Source organism: Sarcophilus harrisii, chromosome 3, assembly GCF_902635505.1.
Source record: "Sarcophilus harrisii chromosome 3, mSarHar1.11, whole genome shotgun sequence".
Classification (NCBI taxonomy): domain Eukaryota; kingdom Metazoa; phylum Chordata; class Mammalia; order Dasyuromorphia; family Dasyuridae; genus Sarcophilus; species Sarcophilus harrisii.
In genome coordinates this window covers 49,187,742-49,204,281 of record NC_045428.1, presented here as the reverse complement: position 1 = coordinate 49,204,281, position 16,540 = coordinate 49,187,742, and the positions used below count along the sequence as shown (strand labels likewise).

General features: G+C 34.2%; 1 protein-coding gene across 2 annotated transcripts in view; it reads right to left on the bottom strand.

The window, feature by feature from the left end:
* SLC9A9 (solute carrier family 9 member A9) overlaps positions 1-16,540 on the bottom strand; it is a 709,438-nt gene that overhangs the window by 376,260 nt on the left and 316,638 nt on the right. For both annotated transcript variants that reach the window (XM_031957809.1, XM_031957810.1), the window contains exon 8: positions 8,141-8,246. In XM_031957809.1, the coding sequence (XP_031813669.1) occupies positions 8,141-8,246 (106 nt within the window). The remainder of the gene's footprint in view (positions 1-8,140; positions 8,247-16,540) is intronic.

Here is a 16,540-nt window from a genome sequence, read left to right as displayed (position 1 = left end):
TTCCTACCCTAAGGCTGGTGTTATCCTCAGAAAGACCATACATCTTTTGGATGGGGTTTAGATCACTCATTATATTAACTTTATGGCTTGGATGTGTTAGAAGGAGAGGGCAAGTCAAGGTAGAAAAAGTCAAATCAGTGTATTTTGGATTAGGGGACATCTTGGTGTTTACTGGTTTATCTTCTGGGTATTTCTGTATTTTTTTTGTATTTTTCTGTGTTGTATGGGTCATTAGGCAAGGTCACTAGGCTAGGGGACTCTTACACATGCAAAATGATTGATAGACCCCCTCTCTACTTAGACCTAGCCAGTCATTAGATGCACCCACTAGAAGTGTGATCAACTTTGTATGAATATACATATGAATGAAATACATTTATTAAATCCTTAATATGTGTCAAGTATTGTGCTAAGCATTGAGAATACCAGCTAGAGGGGCAGTGAGGTGACAGTAGATAAAGCATCTGATCAGGAGGACTTGAGTTCAAATCTGTGCTCAGACACTTACTAGCTGTGTGATCTTGGGCACTTAACTCCAAAAAAAGAGAAAAAAATAGAGAGAATAAGTGAGACTGTTCCTTCTCTCAAAATGCTCATAACTTAAATTAGCAAAAATACATATAAAAGAGAATCCTTCTTCTAAGAAAATGTCCAGAAATCTTAAGGGTGAAGTAAACAGGTTGGTAAAAGCCCTAGGAGGTCTCAGAGTATACTAATAGATCCTATGGCAAAACTCTAAATGACAAAGAGGTCCTTTCTTTAGAAAGATAAAAGTTGGTATTGCAAATTTCAGTTTCACCTTAATTTGATTATGACCAATAGGTCCAGAAGCCAGGTCCTTAAAGAATTCTTGGCCATAGATTTTTAGTGTCCAGCTTCTTAAACTGTGGCTCACAACCTAGATGGGGTCTTGTAGCTGAATGTGGGGGTTATGAAAATATGATTTCTTGTCAGTAAATGCTTTATTTGTAATTGTGTTTTTTATATCTATATACCCAGGGTCACATGAAAATTTCTCAGGCAAAAAGGAGTCATGAATGGAAAAAGTTTAAGAAACTTTGTTCTAGAGGAGATTCGTCTTGTCTTAAGAAAGCTAACGTGGCATTGAGGATCAAGTAATAAACCTGAAATGAGGAAAAGCTAAGTTCAATTCCCACTATGAGTAAGTCATTTACTTTCTTTTTGCTTCTATTTCTTCATTTTCAAAGTGGGGATAATAATACCTTTGTTATCATGTTATTTTTTGAGGCTTGAATGATATAAATCAACAAACTGTTTTAAAGCACCTACCATGTGCCAGATCTTGTGCTAGGAGGTGGGATATAAATACAAAGAATGAAAGCATATCAATATGTTGTATTATATACCATCTATGGAGGCTAGTAGGTTTTTAGTAAGGGAAAGAAATGTAGTCTAAGTTCAAAATGTGTCAAAGCTACATTACTCTTAAGACATCAAATATAATCATTCTGAAATGTGAAAAGGGACAATTCAAAAACATGGGTCTCTTGACTAGTTTGCACCCTGCCATTGATTCTAGACATTTTTGGATCATTAAAAATCATGAAAAATTCACCTAAAACAGACATACAATAAATTTGCCAAGAGAACAAATGGTAGTTCCATTTGGGATATATGTATGGACAGTATGAATATTTTGGGATGAATTTGGAATCTGTAATGTACCTTTCCCTTTCTATTAGTTAACAGATACCATCTCTCTTGAACTGCTGGAACTATACATATATATTAATAACATTCTTGTCTTCTTTGTGAACTATGCAAAACATAGTGAACTTGATTCAAACCTTTCCAGGATAATTTTGTGGTTGTCAAGCAAAAGTGAAAGATCAGATTAGTTAGGAAGGAGTTCTTGGTGTATGCATCACAGACCAATTAGTGGTATTGATAGAATTAGTGAAATCCTTCCTGATGTGGATGGTTTTTCTGGTAACAAAGGACCTCTAAATTGTTGGAATCTACCAAGCATTTCTGCCCCTTGATTATGGACTTCTCATGTTTAACTCTAATATTTCTAAATCTTCTGAAAATCTCCAAGTACTTCCAGTGAGGAAATACATATAAGAAAATATTTTAGGACCTCAAAAGGTACCATTCTCTTCTAAATCATTCTCCTCTTTCAGGATCCTCAATATCCTTTTGTAGGAAAATCAAATGATTCTCATATGACTATTGAGACTGTGGTCTCAATATCCTCAATATCCTTTTGTAAGAAAATCAAACGATTTTCATATGACTATTGAGACTGTGGCCAGATTGAGCCACTGATTATTTATTTTATTTTGCTCCCTGTGCCTTCTTTTCTGAGGAATCATTTGAAGTAAAGCAGCTAATAGTTTAGAGAAACTGATAATCATCAAGAATGCATTTAAATGTGACTGTCTTAAAGAAGAAAGAAATAGAAAAATAGGAGAAACAGGAAAAAAGAAGGAAAGAAAGAGAGAGAAAAGAAAGTAAAAGGAAAGAAAGCACAGAAGGGAAGAAGGAAGGAAGGAAGGAAGGAAAGAAGGAAGAAAGGAAGGAAGGAAGGAAGGAAGGAAAGAAGGAAGGAAGGAAGGAAGGAAAATAGATTAGTCATTTATAAAATTATTATGTGCCAGAAATTGTGTTGAGTAGGATATAAAGCAAAACAAAAACCAAAACCCAAAATAAGACAGTTCCTACTTTCAAGCAGCTTACATTCTCATGGGGAAAGATAATAGATAAAAGAGTGGTGAAAAATAAGTAGACCAACATCTTTCCATAGAAATTTTGAGTGCCCTCAATATAGCTAGAGTGGGATCTTTAATTACTTTTTTAAAAAGCAGATTTGGCTCTCAGATCTACTCTTTTAGAGCAGAGATGTCAAACAGAGCCATATGTAGGGCACAAAATTCCTGAGTATGACCTGAACCAGATAAAAATATAATTTTAATTTTATATACAATTTTAATACAAATTTAATTTTTAATATTTAACAAAATAAGTAAACATATGATAAAAGATAATGTTAATATTTTCCAAATCAATCTGCAGTTGCAGGGATCCATATGTATAGATGGTGCCCTCCATTTCTTTTAGAGTTTGACATCAGTGTTGTAGAGAGACAGAAGTTTGGGACCAATGCTTTTTCATATAAAGTTGTGTTCATGGGGGCTGAAAATAACACTGAGACTTGAGAATTTTGATGCCAGATAATAAGATGGTAGAATTTACCAAGTTATAGGAGCACCCATTAATTCAGACTATTTTCACAATTAGGAAGATAGGACAATGTATTTGCAGAACAAGAATAGAACAGCTCTTTCCAATAACTATGAGAACACAAATCTCTCTGCCCCATTGAATCAGCCTATAACACATTCAAAAAAGCCAAAGCTAGCTCAGGGTGATGAGCAAGAGGCTCTGTAGCATACGCTCTTATGTGTTCTTTGTCTGACAGTAGGGGGTAACAAGATTTTGATACAGACTCTCCTGGTAGTTTTATTACTCTTTCAGAAAGGGGGAAATTCACCATTTTCCCAAAAATAATTTCAATTAATAAGCATTTATTTTCACTCTTCTTCACATACAACTTGGAAAAAACGTTTTAAATATCTATAGTCAATAAAAAAAAAAGAAAAGAAAAAACTACATTGGTATTGTCTAAAAATGTATTAGTATTTGCGACCAATTACTCTCTGTCAGGAAGTAGATAGTACACTTTGTCATACCTGGTGCTTTGGAATTATAGTTGATCATTATACTGATCAGAATTTTAAAGTCTTTTAAAATAAATCTTTATAATGCCATTGTTATTGTATAAATCATTACCCTGCCATTGTTATATAAATTGTTGACCTGTTTCTATCCATTTTACTTTGCATCAATGTGTTCAAGTATATACAAGTCTTCCCAGGTTTCTCTAAATCCGTTTCTTTAGTCATTTTATAGTATAATAATATTCTATCATATTTGTGTACCATGATTTATTCAGCCATTTCCCAGTTCTTTGTTTCAGTGAAAAGGGCTATTATAAATATTTTTGTAAATATGGATGCATTTTTCTATTTCTTTGACTATTTTGGATAAAGAAGTCTAGAAGTAGTATCTCTGGGTCAAAGTATTCATAGTTTATTGACTTTTTGGTTACAGTGCCAAATGCTTCTCAGAATAGCGGGATAAATTCACCAATAGAGCATTACTGTGCACACATTTAAACACTGATCTTTTAAAAATTATCTGCCAATCAGATGGGTATAAATGGTTTTCATTTTTCTTTCTTAAAGTATTAATGATTCAGAGAATTTTTTTCATGTTTGTTGATTGCTTGGTTTTCTTCTTTTGAAAACTGCCTGTCCATATTCTTTGATCATTTATGAATTGAGAATAGCTCTTATTTTTAGAAAGTTTGATTTAGTTTGCAACTTAGAATTGAGAGCTTTCTGGGAGAAACCCACTACAAAAATTCTCTCTTCCCCTCTACCCCAAGTTAACCAGGGATTTTATACCTAAAGAGTTCTTGAATATATATTTCTTTGCAGGAAGAGATGTGTAGAAATGCATTTCTACAATTATGTCATGATTAGCAATCGGGTTTGTGGAGATGTGAAAAATTTTAATCTCACCAGTTTTGGTGGTCTCAGCTCTCAAATGTTAAAAATAATGTTATCTTATCTTGTAAAACATGTCTCTGGTTTTCTGATCCTATCATGATGACTGAAGGATTCTTGTAGCTACTTCTTAGTTACATGACTCAGCCTTGGATTTTTATCACAGCTCTCCTTCAGCCCTTCCTATGATCAGTGCTATAAAAATATTAGATATGTTGACTAGCAGAGGACCACTGTAAAATAAGAATATCCTATTAGTGGTCCCTACAGTGCTTAAGTACAGTTTCATTTCCATTAGTTGGCAGTAGAACCTCAGTAGGACAACAATAGAATGTTTGACTTGAAGTCAAGAAGTCCCAGGTTGGAGTGCGGACCCCGATACTTACTAACTGTATGATTTAACCTCTCTCTCCTTCAGTTTTCTCAGCTATAAAATGGAGATAATCATATTTTGCGTCTATTTTGCAAGATTGTTGTGAGGATCAAATGAAAGCACTTTGCAAACCTTAAATCCCTGCGATTTTGCTAAGGTATTTATGAGATGTGCAAAGTTAGAGAGTCCACCCAAATATTCATATGGACTATTGTATCCAAGCTGTGGCAGAGCATTCTGAGCGCATATTATTCCGATCAGCTACAGTGGGACACACTGTAACTAGACTCTAACATAGTGATGAAATTTTGGCACTCTTCGAAAATGTAGGACAACAGCCATTATTATTATCTAACAAACTTGGGATAGGCACTTTCTCTCTCTTTCTCTTTTTTGATAACCTAATTTGTAACACAGTCTTTTACAGTAAAATTGAATATTTAAATGGTGCAGTAATTAAAGATGCCCTCTTTACAAAAGCCTGAATAAAAATCTGGGAGTTCTCTCTAGTTGTAAAGGTATATCCTTTACATTCTTTCTTTCTTTACAATTATATGTTCCTATCTTGGAGTCAGTAAACTTGTTTGTTTTAAAAATATTTTGATAAAATATTTAATTGATAAAATAAAATATTTAACTAAATTTTAATACAACTGGTTTCTCTCATAAAACTATATGTTTTATTTCATACGTTTAAAAACTTGGTTCTGGGAAAAGGTCTATAAGCTTCCTCAGATTGCCAGAAAGGTCCCTGATCTACAACAAAAGATTAAGAACCCCGGACTTGGACTATACTTATTTCTCTATTTCTTAATTCATGTCACATCAAATATTCATTCCTCTTTCCACCCCACTAAATGCTGACTACTAAGATTCTGACCATTGGAACAGTCCATATGAATTAGCTAACTGCCTGTTTTTTTTTTTTAAACTTTAAATAAGTAGGCCAATAGAACCTATTTTGTCTCTTAACGATATTCTCAAAAAGAAGTATAATCAGTCTGTAAGTGAATTTTTTATTTTTCAGAACATGGAAAAATCCTGAGTTTTTCTGATAAAACTTTTTTTCATTGAGTTTAAGAATTATTTTAGCACTGTGGAAAATCCCCTTTTCTGAGGACAAGAGATCAAGACTTTCACTAGTACTGAGGAGATTGTTGAGAGGTAGAGTTAGGGTTGATAGTGAGCACTCAAAACTTTCCTGAGCAGGCAGTTTATATAAGGGAACACTACTCTCAAGAAAGGCTCAGTCTAATGGATATTGTGTGTCAAAAAGAAAATCAGTTTTTAGTTTTTCAAAAATAATTTTTTTATGGTGACACATTATAAGAGAAAATGAATGGGATCACAGGTCCAAAGTCAATCATTGGTTTATCTTAGATTTAAAATGAACATTATGATCTTGATAACATAGCCATTCTTGCCTCCTTCCAAAAGACAGATGATGACAATGTTTATATGGGGATAACAAAAGTAGAGGTAAACACGGCAGAGGTTGTGATCCATCACCTTAATGGTAAAAACCCAAACAAGCCAAAATAAAAAAAAAATGAGAGTTAATTTTGAAACATCGGTTGTAATGGCATCTATATAACACAATTATAAAATTCAGGGTATCCCAAAATTCTTAGTGCAGTTGTAAGCAATTAAAGTTTATAACTGAACTAAGACTTTGAGGATATACTTTATAGGATCTTCCAGGAAACCAGATACACACATTTTTATATACCCCACAAGAATTCTTATTCAAATTCAGGTTGGATGATAACAACTGTTGCTTTTCCTTCCAACTCAGAGATTTGGGGATACTGGGATACTATTAGTGCAAAATTCTTTCCTACTAACTGAAAGCAAGATACTACAAGATAAATAAAATCCAAGATAAATGCCAAGGGGAAGAAGGGGAACAGACAGAAGTGAAGGATTGTTGAAAGGGAGGTGAAAAAGTATCCAAAAGAAATTTCTTCAAGGTTAGCATTTTGCCTCAGGTCACATTGAACTCTTTAGCATGGAAAAGCATTCAATCATTGAATATATTCATGTACACATTATCAGTATCAAAGATAGTCTGGCTTCCCAAACCATTTAATCAAAGTGGCTGATTTTCAGAGGAATTCATTCAACAAATATTTAATAAACAACAGTTATTTATAATATGCTGTGTTTGGTGCTGAGGGTAGTACAAAGATAAATATGACAGTGTCCCTACCTTCAAGGAGCTATCAGTCAAGCACGTAGCTAACAATTCATTCTTTATTGGTGCAACATCAAAAATGATGGATTAAAAATATGTTTGAGCAAGTTTGTGGATGTGTAATGTAACTATGCAAATAAATAAATGTCTTAGTCATTCTTAATTATTGTTGTTGTTCAGTTGTATTCATCTCTTTGTAACCCCATGGATCCTATCCCCATAGAGTTTTTTTTTTTTTTGAACAATGATGCTAGAGTGGTTTGCCATTTCCTTCTCTGGGAAATTAAGGCAAGTGAAGGTTAAGTTACTAATTTGGGTAAATGCTGAGGCTGGATTTGAACTACTTTCTGACTGCAGGAGCAACACTTTACCCACTGAGCCATTTAACGGCTTTTTTCTTAACTACTGCATGTCAGATATTTGTATAATTGAATGTGGTTACCAGCATAGTATTTAGTACAATGCATTGCACACAATAGACATTTAATAAAAATTAGAATTATAATTGAGGTAAATTGGCCCAGGCTGCTTGGTTGCCACTTCAAAAATTATAATTAAAAAATTAAGATGACATTAGTCATTGCTTTTTGACAGTTAAAGGAAAGCCAGTGTCCTTTTCAACCAAGCTGATGGAAGAAGAAAAACTGTTTATCATGAAAACTCTAAATAGAGACTTTCATTTATAAAGTCATCTGTCACCTCTATAAATTGATCACTTTTAGATTTCAACATCTCCACTGACCAGTAATGAAAGTATGAGAAATAGCATTCTGGAGACTTTCCTTTAAGCTGTCTTATAGAGAACAGATGAATTATGATCTTTTTTTGTTTCTTTGTTTGTTTTCCAGGGCATACAGGAGAGGTCTAGTCCAAATGAGATTCCTTTAAGGAAAACTCCATTTCATCTTCAACTCCATCATGGAAAGATACACACAAATTTATGTCCCCACATCCACTGGCTCTGCCAAATGAAGTACTAACCTGTCAGACCCGCAGCTTCTGCAGACAAGAAGGCACTCCAAGACAGGAGGAAAAACAGACCCGTTTCCAGCATGGGGAACTCACATAGCTTCGTGAATTTGGTCAAGTGATAAAGATTTGTTAAGGAAAACAACAACTAATTGATCTTACAGGCACATCTGACCCAGTACTACAGAGAGACATTGTGTTTGAGTGGGAGCTTCAGAAATACAAGCAGAGCACCTGAGTTGGATGCTTAGACCTCTTATTTACTTTGTCAGGATATGTCACTTCTCTTTGGTTGGTCTCAGTTTCTCTATGAAATAAAACAACTGGATTGCATTATATTTAAGGTCTCTTTTGGCTTAAAATCAATAATCAATGTTTAGTAACAGATTGGACCAAGAGAGAAAGCAAAATCTTTCTCAGTCATTATATTCAGGTCTTTTCCAGTATGAAGTCTAAGTTCATTCCAGTGATTTTTTATTAAATCAAATATAAACATTTCTGTCATTTAAAGTTTTTTATAACTTGACTACAACCTTCCTTTCTAGTCACAAAACTAGCTCCCAATTATTATGGTTAATAAGTCATGAAATGGTTGCATTATTTGAATTTGTACTGCATATTTCCACCATCTTGAATTATGATATTTTATATAATCATAATTTTGAATAATTTTGAATTTGAATATATGCACCTATTTCACAAAATTCATTATTAATTAGACCTAACTGTATTATATATTACTCTCTTTCACATATGCTTCAATCTATTCAAGATGGCTTTCTTTTTGTTTCTCACATATGATATACATCTCCAAACTCTGTGACTTTGCTCAGGCTATCCCTGATGCCTGGAATACCTTCTCTCCTGACTTCTGTTACTTAGAATCCCTACTTCCCTTCCAATCTCAGTTCAAACACTATTTTTTACATGAGGTTTTTCTGGGCCCCTCAACTATTAGTTACCTCCTTCCCTCCATTATCATAAGGGTGTCATGATTTCCTCAACCCTAAGGCTAAGTGAGATGATGTCCAGTTAATCAATCTGTAGACCTTAAACTACAAGTCAAAATTTCCTTCTAACTATAGTGAAATTATATAACAATTATGTTTGAATAATCAAGAAAATTTGGTCGACCCTCAGGACTTGTCCATAATTGATCAAACTAGTTAAAAATCACATTCATTTAAAAAATTGTAGCATGGAATTTTAGTCTTGTGGAAGAGAAAGGAAGTATCACAGAGGGTCACTGGCTCTAGAGGCATCTTGGAGCAGAAGAACTGGGTGAGGGAAGTCTCTAAGAATGTTTGGCTCTTTCTTCTGATATCTTTCTATTCATAGAGACCATAATATATGCTGCTATTTGACATTCAAAAGTTTCTAGTAAATTGAATTTTGCTCCAACCACAAAGAGACCAATCTGGGTTAACTAGAAAGAAATATAAATATTAAGTTATGCAGAGAATCCAAACTCTGTCTAGACATTAAGAATTTTCCTAACTGGAAGCCCAGACCAGTTGTAACTGAGCTCATAACTTTTAGCCTAAAATAAATTTCCTAAAGCAGAAATGGACCAGAAGGGCCATTATGTTGATCCCAGGCTAAAATCAAGTTTAATTGTAATAGGCTATTACTGATCTATATATATGTGTGGAATGTATGTTCCTCAAGTGTAGTGACTGTTTAATTATTGGTTATTGTTTTTGCTATTTTTTAAAAAATCATCAATGCCTAGCATATTGCTAGGGAACATATTGTATATTTTAATATATGCTTGTTAAAGAAAATTGATCCAGAAATGCTTTGGAGTTTCTTGTGTATACTATTACTCACTTGGGAATCTTTAAGAACTGCAAAAATCAGATCCTTTGAGAGAATAGATGTAGATAAATTTTTTTGAGGGGAAATCTCTTACAAAAGTGGGGAAGAATGGTTTAGTCATGGGCAAGAATATAACCCCAAATTGAAAATTTTCTGTGAATTAACTTTCATCAGGAGAAATGGCCAGGGGATACTGGAATTCAGGAGGGGCAAAAAAGGATGGTTAGATTACTCCTCCAATAATGTTTGAGATCACTCTAGAGGGCATAATGTAACTGAGATTTAGATCATTTAATAGATTTTGTTTTCCTTAGGAGAGAAATGTGATATAGAGGGATTATAATACTCAACGATAGGGAAGTTATGAATGCCTTTTTGGAATAACTATGATGGGAAAGATGTTTTGTTGTTGTTTTCCTCCGATTTAGACAAGGTATCTTATGTATGGAAGTCACTGTTTTTTTTTTCTTATTTTTCCAGGGTAAAATTTAATTTCTAATCTTTACATTGACAATGAGATAGAGAGTATATGACCAGAGCCTGCCAATAAATGGGAATTTATATATCTCTGAAAGCTTACAGAATAGCTGTTCCATAGTCAGATAGTTGTGCAATGGAGAGGTCACCTGTTATAGTTGTTTACATGTAAGAGAGTTGAAGTCAGTGAGACTTAAGTAAAAACTCTTCTAGTTATATAACTCTGGGCAAGTCCCTTAACCTCTCTCTCACCTCAGTTTCCTTCTATGTAAAATGGAGTTAATAATTGCATCTATATAGAATTATTGTGAAGATCAAAAAAGATTTTATATAAATATAAATCATTTTATAAAGCTTGAAACATTATATAAATGTTAGTTATTTCTCATCATGATTATTAATATTGAAAAAGAAGACTAGATTGAGAGTAGGGAAGACTTTACATTAAGGTAGGGATTCTCAATATTTCTGTGTGTACTGGATTCCTTGGGTAGTCTGGTAAAACCCTCAGAATAATATTTTTTATTTATTTTTAAAGGTTTTTATTTTTAAAACACATGCATAGATAGTTTCCAACATTCACCCTGTACAACTCTGCGTTCCAAATTTTTTTCTCCCTCCCTACTTCTCACCTCTTACCCTAGACAACAAGCAATTCAATACATGTTAAACATGCAAATTTTCTATACATATTTCCACAAATATCATGCTGCACAAGAAAAATCAGATCAAAAAGGGAAATAAATTGAAAGAAAACAAAATGCAAGCAAACAACAACAAAAAAGTGAAAATTCTATATTGTGATCCACACTGGGTGCAAATGGCTCTCTCCATCACAAGTCTACTGGAACTGGCCTGAATCACCTTGTCATGGAAAAGAGCCACGCTCATCAGAACTGATCATTGTTGTTCTGTGCACAATGTTCCCCTGGCTCCACTCATTTCACTTAGTATCAGTTCATGTAGGTCTCTTCAGGTCTGTCTGAAATCATTTTGTTGATGATTTCTTATAGAACAATAATATCCCATAACTTAATCAGCCATTTCCCAATTGATGGGCATCTACTAACTTTACAATTCTTTGTTACCACAAAAAAAGAGCTACTACAAACATTTTTGCATGTGGGTCTTTCCCCCTTTTTTTTAATGGTCTCTTTGGGACACAGGACATATAGCAAAGACACAGCTGAATCAAAGATCATGCACAGTTTGACAGCCCTTTGGGCATAGTCCCATATTGCTCTTTAAATCAGTTCACAACTCCACCAGCAATGTATTAGTGTCCAAGATTTTCCCACATTCCCTCCAACATTCATCATTATCTTTTCCTGTTATATTTTAGATTTTATATTTTAGAAATGAGGTCTTTATCAGAACTATTAGATGTAAATTTTCCCCCTACTTTATTGTTTCCCTTCTAATCTTGTCTGCATTGATTTTGTTTGTATAAAAACTTTTTAACTTAATATAATCAAAATTATCCATTTTGTGTTGCATAATGTACTCTAGTTCTTCTTTGGCCACAGAATTGAGAGGTAGACTATGCTTTGTTCTTTTAACTACAATATCATTCTTTATATCTAAATCATGAACCCATTTCAACCTTATCTTGGTATATGGTGTTGTGTGAATTAATGGCTAATTTCTGCAATACTAATTTCTAATTTTCCCAGCAATTTTTGTCAAATAGTGAGTTCTTATCTTAGAAACTGGAGTCTTTAGATTTCTTAAACATTAGATTACTATAATCATTGACTAATGTGTTTTGTGAACCTAATCTATTACACTGATTGCCTACTCTACTTCTTAGCCAGTACCAAGTGGTTTTGATGACTGCTGCTTTATAATCTAGTTGTAAATCTGGTACAGCTAGGCCACCTTCATTTGCAATTTTTTCATTAATTCCCTTGAAATACTTGTCCTTTTGTTCTTCCAGATGAATTTTGTTATTTTTTCTAGCTCTGTAAAATAATTGCTTGGGAGTTTGATTGGAATGGCACTGAATAAATATATTAGTTTGGGTAGAATTGTCATTTTTATTATGCAAGCTCAGCCTATGCATGAGCACTTGATATTCTTCCAATTGATTATATCTGATTTTATTTGTATGGAAAGTGTTTTACAATTGTGTTTATATAGTTCCTGACTTTGTCTTGATAGGTAGGCTCCCAAATATTTTACATTACCTAAGGTTATTTTAAATGGAATTTCCCTTTGTGTCTCTTGCTGCTGGACTTTGTTGGTAAAGTATAGAAATGCTGACAATTTATGTGGATTTATTTTGTATCCTGCACATTTGCTAAAGTTGTGATTTGTTTCCAGTAGTTTTTTAGTTGATTTTGTTGGATTCTCTAAGTATACCATCATATTACCTGCAAAGGGTGATAATTTGATTTCCTCATTATTTACTCTAATTCCTTTAATTTGTTTCTCTTCTCTTACTGCCAAAGCTAACATTTCTAAAACAATATTGAATAGTAATGGTGATAGTAGGCAACCTTCTTTTACCCCTTATCTTAATGAGAATGGTTCTAGTTTTTTTCCCATTATATATGATACTTACTGATAGTTTTAAATAGATATAACTGATCATTTTAAGGAAAACTCCAATCAAAATAATATTTTTAAATGAAAAAAAATACACAGGATTTCAAAGGAAAGCACTTCTTTTGGAATGTAGCTACCCAGATATCTGGGTTATATCTCCTTGTATCATGGAATCTCTTTAAGATTTGCTTCTAGTGTCCTTTCTTTCAAGTGTTCCTTCCTGACCTGTTAGTTCAATCCTTCTATTATTTAGTCACTCTACATTTTGTGGAGTGGGGCTCATGATTTGTATTTACTTCTCTAGAAATATGTCATATACTCCAGGTGGACCACAAGCTCTTTGAGGCTGGGGATCATGTATTTTTGCATTTCTGTCTCTAGCCAAATGCCTAGTAAATTGGAAGTAAGTGCTTAATAAATATGTGGGACTGATCTGAGCCTTAGGAAGTAAGTGCTTAATAAATGCTTGTGATTGATACACAGGGGCCTTAGGAAATAGGTGCTTAATAAATGCTTGTGATTGATACACAGGGGCCTTAGGAAGTAGGTACTGTAAGTGCTTAATAAATGTATGTGACTGATAGAAGCCTTAGGAAATAGGCCCCGATGTATCAATCACTTACATTTATTAAGCACCTATTATTAAGTACCTTAGGAAGTAGATGCTTAATGAATGCATATGACTGATACTAGGAGCCTTAAGAAGTAGGTGCTTAATAAATGCATGTGATTGATACACTGGGGCCTTAGGTATCTTCTAGCCTTTCTTTTATAGATGAGGAAACTCAAGCTGAGAATGACTAAGTGACCTCAGTGACTTGTCCAAAGTCATAAAGATGATGCATACTGGAACCAGGCTTTGTTCTGTGATTCTAAGTCTTTCCCACTATTCCTATACTGTCTGGTTTCAAGTTCTGTCTGTGATTATGGGCAATCACTAAATTTCTCTGAGCCACATATCCCTTAACTCTAAAATGGAAATACCATTTTTACTACCAGCTTCATAGAGCATTATAAGAAAACACTTTGTTGACTGTAAAATGCAATATAAATGTGAAGTATAGTTTTTTAATGGTCTATGATCTCATCTCTATAGGTAAACTATGATCATGATTTTAAAAAATTTCATTGCTGTTAATTGTTTTTATTCATGTTCAACATTTCATGACTACACTTGTTTTTTTTTTTTTTTTGGTTTTGTTTTGTTTTGTTTTGCTGTTGGCTGTTTCCTTCTAAAAGCTCATTTTTACAAATGAGGAAACCAAGGCAGATGGGATAAAGTGACTTGACCAGAATAACAGCTAGTAAAGGCTCTAGGCTCAGTATTCTCTCCATTGCAATGAGGAAATTATAGGAGTGGGTTTCTTCACAACAGTTTTATAAAGCACTTTTACTGAAAGCTGAAAATTAGGGGGTGGGGGTGGGGGGGAGAAACTCTTTGTGGATAGGAAAAGATTTGGGTTATCTTCAGTTTTTTGCTAAGACAAAATTCAGAAATTATCCTGACTATGAATTAGCCATCTTTCTCCTTTTTAAGCAAGCATTTTGTGTGTGTGCATGTGTGTGGCAACATTTGTTCTGATAAAAAGACAAGCATTTAAACTGGCTTTTACAGTTCTTTGGGTCTCCCGAATGAGCTTGGCAGACAGTCTTATATGCTACAAAACAAGAATTCTGGCTGGCATGAACTCACCCTGCTTATAATATCAGCAGACACACACAAGGCAGAGGGGCAAGCTGCCATTTTGACCTTCTCCAGAGGATGGTTCTGTTTTGGCCCAGACCCAAGGCTTGGGTCAAAGCCATGGTGCAACTGAAAAGCGCTCTGCTCTTTGCCTCTACTTCTTGCCCTTAGGAGCACTGGAGCTGGCAGGGGTCTTAGAAGTCTACCCAGCTTAACCTTAAGTGATTTGTCTAAGGTTTTGACCCTGACATCCCGACTCCAAATCCAGAGATTTTTTTTTTACTCTCCCAGATTGCCAGCCTCTCTGGGATTTAGAAGAGATCCTTATATTGAATAGTTGCTCCATAAATATTTGTGGGATTTGAAAGTCATTGATCACCATATTAAATCTAATTATTTTTTTCTGTACACAATTCTCTTCAAACTTGATGATATTTGATGATCTCACTCTTTCCTCTCCTTCAGGAAACCCTCTTTTCCACTGGCTTTCAAGAAATTACAATAACCTGGTTTTCTCTAGTTTCCTAGCTAGTTCCATTTCCTCTTCTATTTTTTCTCTGGGCAGTGAGGTAACACAGTAGAGAGCCAGCCCTAGAGTCAAGTAGTCTCATCTTCCTGAGTTCAACACTTATTAACTGTGTGATCTTGGCCAAATCACTTAAGCAAGTTTCCCTCAGTTTCCTCATCTATAAAATGAAACCCCAAATGGGGACACAAAGAAACTGCTAAACAAACAATATCTTCCCTGGGAGTATTTCCAAATGCTCAGTTGTGAGGAAGCTTGAATGTGGTATGGCAAAAAGAATATGGAACTGGGAATGAGAAGCCTTGACTTTTCTAGTCCCAATTCTGTTGCTTTCAAGTTGTATGACTAGAAGCAAATAATTGGACATGAATATTGGACATGATATGAGGGAGAACTGAATTCAAGTCTGATCTCAGCTATCGGATCCTGAATTATCTTAATCTTTGTCTCAGTTTCTTCTTATGAAAAATGGGGTGATAATAGCATCCATGCTGAGAGTTATGAGCATCAGATGCTATAATATCTGTAAAGTGCTTTGAAAAGTAAATATCAATGGTACTGGCTACTGCAATATTATGTAGGTAGTGGTGGTGGTGACAGTAGTAGTAGTATCTGTAGTAGTTGTAGCAGTGAATCTGTCTGAGCCTTTATTTCCTAATCAATAAACTCAAGAAAAGGATTTTTTATGGGAATTACAAGATTATAAATTTGGAAGTATAAGGGACCTTAAATGTCACCTAGTTTTATAGATGAAGAAACTAGAGCTAGAGAAATTTAAATATTTTGAAAGAGATGAAGATAAACTAAAGGGCATATAGATATATAGCATATATGGATAGAGAGCTGTCCTTTCAGGCAGGCTCAAGAAGACCTGGGTGAAGGTTCCCCATTTGATACATACATCCATGCACCTCAGTACTCCCAAGAAACTCTCTAAAACCATAAATTGCACAGTACAGGCCATCTTACTTGAGAGAGGAGGTTTCCACACAGGGAGTAACCTATCCCAATGAAAGAACAGGAATGTTATTATCCAATTAAATATTATATACTCCCTTTAAGTTTTTTCCCACTCTCCTTTGATGAAGTGACCCATTCTTACATCTTTACTTTGCATTGTGAATGAGTTCGTAAAATTTCATCCTCTAGAGCTGAGCTCTGAATTCCCTCTCTGTTTCTTTCCAAGTTTATTTTTCTGTAGCAAGATCAATAGGCTATTGAATTTATAACCTTGTTCTCTAAGCCTATTTTTCCCCTTTATTTTTTTCTGTTTCTATTCACATTGGCTACAATTCATTCTTTTTTCTGCTTTGGCTCAAAACACTTCCATATTGTTTGATTTTTATCTTTCCTTCATTTA